At 52.0% G+C, this 4,437-nt stretch overlaps 1 protein-coding gene across 4 annotated transcripts in view; it reads left to right on the top strand.

The window, feature by feature from the left end:
* Window positions 1-821: 821 nt before the first annotated feature.
* Window positions 822-4,437, top strand: part of ADC (arginine decarboxylase) — a 56,823-nt gene continuing 53,207 nt past the window's right edge. The window contains exons 1-4 of one of the 4 annotated variants that reach the window (XM_006862135.1): window positions 837-967; window positions 1,071-1,191; window positions 1,829-2,020; window positions 3,806-3,979. In XM_006862135.1, coding sequence (XP_006862197.1) covers window positions 1,916-2,020; window positions 3,806-3,979 — 279 coding nt within the window. In that variant the 5' untranslated portion in view covers window positions 837-967; window positions 1,071-1,191; window positions 1,829-1,915. Of the gene's footprint in view, window positions 1,192-1,828; window positions 2,021-3,805; window positions 3,980-4,437 lie in introns of all 4 variants that reach the window. The other 3 variants (XM_006862134.1, XM_006862133.1, XM_006862136.1) reach the window with 3 other exon arrangements.

Genomic DNA, 4,437 nt, shown 5'->3' with positions numbered 1-4,437 from the left:
AAGCGTCTATAGGAATGCCATGTTCTAGGTAACAAGACTCCATAAGAAATAAGTGCCACGAGTTGCATTATTCCCTGGGACTAAGAAAACCATGGAGGTGACATTTATACCGGACTCTGATGGATGCTAAGGAGTTTGTCAGATATAGAAAATATACTTTAAGTTAAGGAAGTCAGAGAAAACGTTTTGGACATGATATTTAGAAATGAGTAGGAGTTTGCCAGATTCAGGTAGGCTTGAGAATGGAGTCTGAGCTGGGAAAGTCTCAAGAAGGCTTTTTAAAGACATGTTACTAGATTTTGAACTGGAGGAGTCAGAGAAGGCTCTTAGAAGCAACTTTTTAAATTTATTTTAAGATTCTATTATAAAAATAATACAACGAGATGGTATTTGACCTGGACTTTGAGGGATTATTAGCAGTTTCCTGGACAGAAAAGAGAGAGGCACCACTGAGTTGAGGTCGACTGAAAAAAGGGTTTCTCGGAGCAAACAGGAAACCTCTGGCTTCCAGGCCACTTTCTAGGATCCAAGATCCACGATATACGGGTCCTATCCATGGGGACGCTCGGGGTTCAGAGGCAGTAGCTCTGGCATTTCGGATTTCCCGGCGTGGGTCAGTCACCGAAAAGGCTCAGCAGCGAGGAGTGAGACGCAGGTTTGAGGCACCGGCGACCAGAGCTGAATACTTTATGTCAGAATCGACCAATGGGATGGCGGCACGCGGTTGCCAGGGCTACGGAGTGGCTGTCGCGCGGAGGCGGGGCCTGAGTCTCAGGGGCGGTGCACGGGCGGGGCTTATATAAGCGGACAGCAGACGGAAGGCGGGGCGTGGGGTCGGTGGCTGCTGGGCGGGCGGGGCGCAGGCCGCGGGGCCCGAGCCGGGGGTAGTGAGCGAGCGGAGGCGCCGAGGATTCGGTTCACTCGCTGGGGAGACCTATGGGCCGAAGCCGTGTAAATGCGTTTTAAGGCGAGTGTGGAAGAGGGGGTGGCTTGGGAAGCCTCTGAGAGCGGGCATCCTCAGCTCCGATGCTGATTTGCTACCCCTCCCTGGTCCTTCTTGCCTTCCTCAGCAGGGGCTACGGCTCCGCAACTGCCACTCCTCCTCGGGGTGTTGCACAAGTTTCGAGGTCACCGGCGACCCCCCCTAGCAGCACACCTGGCTCTGACCCCCGCGAAGGAGGACGGGGCTTGGTAAGGGGATCGGGGTCGGGGGACGGGACCTTAGCCCTGCACTCGGAGGGATCTCAGACCGCTGCCTTCCGACGACGCTAGGGAACCCTATGACCCCCCCCCCCCCCCCGCCACTCCCCAGCTACCTTGTGGCATCCCCATATGTGCTTAGAATCCTGGCACAGCAGGACTGGCTGGGTCTCCACTGACAAACGAGAAAAAAGGCTCCAAGAGGGATGGAGCAGACCCAAGGTCACACATCACAGTCGAACCTGCAGTCAGTATCTCTAGGTGGGCGTGGTCGAGACTCTGGACCCTGGAACCTTCCCTACCTAAGCTTCTCAGCTGTCCTGTCATTCTTTCCCCCCATCCCCGGAATTGCAGAGCTGGGAAGTATCTCCAAAACAATCCTTCCATTTTACAGATGAGACGACTGAGGCTGGAAGAGGTGGTGACATCAAGGCATATGATTTCCTTGTTCCAGTCTAGAATCCAGAATTCCTGCTCATTCCCACCCTTCCCAGTGAACCTAAAATGTCCCAGGCTTTTACTGGGGGGTGGGATTTGGCGGGACTGAGTACCCTGGCCTGAAGAGATAAGGGAGGAGGCAGCGGAGGCCGGTCCCACATTGGCCCTTTCCCTCTTCCCACCTCTGCAGTGTGTTGCATACTTTCTAAGGCGGCGGCGGCGGCGGCAGCGGCGGCAGCAGCGACTCCATTCGGCCGTTGGGCTCCTGGTCCTCGGCATGGCTGGCTACTTGAGTGAATCAGACTTTGTGATGGTGGAGGAGGGCTTCAGCACCAGAGACCTGCTGGAGGAGCTCACTCTGGGGGCCTCACAGGCCACCACGGTGAGGGGCGAGGGACTGGGTGGGTTGCCTGTTCCCTGGGGCCCTAATCTTTTTCTTTTGGTTGTTTGGTATTCAGTCCTTTCAGTTTGCCTGGTATTTGTCCCCAAACCTGCCTCCTACCTTTGTGTTCCTACCATCATTTACTCAGTCCTCTAGGCCAGCAGTCCTGGTTTGGCGTTGTAAGATAAGTCAAACCCACCAGCCATTCCTCAGAACTGACTTGAGGACACTTAACAACAACACATGGGCCAGAAACATGGGAGTCCTCCTCTTCTGCCCTTTGTCTCCCTCACCACCCATATCTGGGCATCACCTTCCCTGTGAATTCTGCCTCCTTAAATAACTCTTGCTTGTTTGCTCCTCTGGAATCTCTATGCAGAGTTCAGTCCCCATTTCTCTAACAGTTCTCAGCCATCTGTCTAACAAACTCACTGCCTCATCCCACCTCCTCCACCTACATCACAGCCCTGCTCAAAACCAGCATTCTTTAGCAGTTCCCCACTGCCTACAGGATCAAATCAGAACTCCTTTGCATCCCACAGGGATGTCTGCCCACCTCCCTACACTCATTTCCAGTTCCTTCCACAGTGTGCACTATGCTCCACCAGAGCTGAGATATTCAACTCATACTTGCCAATGATGCCATGTCTTTGTCCAGGTTGTGCCCTTACCTGGACTCCCCTTCTCCCAACCTCTCCCCTGTATTTATTTCTGGTCATTCCTATTTCTCATCAGTGCCACTGTTTCCTAATTGCCTGAAACACGGTTAGTATTTTCTTTCTCTATGGCACCCTCGCTGTCCTTTTAGAAACTCCCATCTAATATTGATTGTAATTGCTAAAGTGGTTCCTTTTCTTCCAGACACAAGTCCCTTCCATGCTAAAGCTCTGTTTGGTCATCTCTGTCCCTTAGCAGTATCTGTCATCCTGTGGGTCTCAGTAAAAAAGTGTTGCATAAGATGGAAACTGAGTCCCAGGGAAATTTGAGTATTGTCTCACCCTTAGCCTCATCCATGATCAGCCCTCAGCAAATCTGTTATGATCAGATGTCCACAGAGATGGATGGCGCTGGCAATGGGACTAGTTCAGGGTCTCCTTGAGCACCTACCATGTGAAAGGCAGTGGCTAGAGGCCTTAAATGTGGCTTCTGCCTTCAAGGCATTTGCCCTTTAATGGAGAAGACAGATGATGCACAGTTCTGATACTTTGGAAGCACATGCAGAATGTACTGGCAGCATCCAGGGCAGAGCTACCCTTCTCAGTTTAGGGAAGGTGGCATTTGAAACTTGAAGGTAGATTAGGATTTTACCAGGCAGAAGTGGGGAGAGGGTATCCGAAATGGAGGGCCTAGCAGGAACAAAAGCTTGCAGGTGGGAGAATGATCTAGCCTGAGGCTGGAGCTTGATCTGTTCAGAGGAATTACTGGGGCTGGGTTCTGGGGGCTCCAATGCCAGGCTGAGTTAGTCTTATACCCTAAAGGCTTGGAAAAGCCCCAAAAGGCTTTACAGCAGGGTAGCGTTGTGGCCCGAGCGTGGGTTGGGGTTTCTCCCGCGGAGCGGCTGGTAGTTTCGAACCGCTGACCTTAAGGTTCGCAGCCCGATTCGTAACCACTACGCTACCAGAGCTCCTTAGTCTTATACCCTAAAGGCTTGGAAAAGCCCCAAAAGGCTTTACAGCAGGGTAGCGTTGTGGCCCGAGCGTGGGTTGGGGATTCTTGGGGACCGTGGATGGCATGGACAGGGAGGGAGCTGAGTGGAGTCTCACACCCACCCCTCTTGTTGCACAGGGCAAGGTTGCTGCTTTCTTCGTGGCCGACCTGGGTGCCATAGTGAGGAAGCAGTTTTGCTTTCTCAAGTGCCTGCCTCGAGTCCGGCCCTTTTACACTGTCAAGTGCAACAGCAGTCCAGGTGTGCTGAAGGTCCTGGCTGAGCTGGGACTGGGCTTCAGCTGTGCCAACAAGGTGAGCCACTGCCTTCCACCACTATGTTGAACCTGGCTGTCAACTGAGCACACACATGGCTGGGTGTTCTGCCCTCTGGGAGGAGGGAGGCCGGGAGAAATGGGGAGCTCTGAGCTTGAATTTTGCCATCCTTAAAGTTACAGTTTGGAACCTTGTGTGTCCCTGGGTACATAGGTCACTTTTTTAATACAGATGTTCAAACTTCTTGGCATACTTGATATTCTTCTAATTAAAAGAAAAAGAAAAAGCCTTCATTATCGTTGGTTTTATTATATTTTTTCTTCTACAATCTTAACAATGTATGACTGCATTTTCTCAGTTAATCTTTTAGGTTCTCTTAGTGTGTGTTGCTCTGGTAGCATGTTGTTGTTGTTAAGTGCCGTCGAGTCGGTTCCGACCCATAGCGACCCTGTACAGGGTTTCCGAGGGTGTAAATCTTTACGGGAGTAGAAAGCCTC

This window comes from Chrysochloris asiatica, unplaced genomic scaffold (assembly GCF_000296735.1).
Source record: "Chrysochloris asiatica unplaced genomic scaffold, ChrAsi1.0 scaffold00047, whole genome shotgun sequence".
Classification (NCBI taxonomy): domain Eukaryota; kingdom Metazoa; phylum Chordata; class Mammalia; order Afrosoricida; family Chrysochloridae; genus Chrysochloris; species Chrysochloris asiatica.
This window is presented reverse-complemented; position numbering and strand designations above follow the sequence as displayed.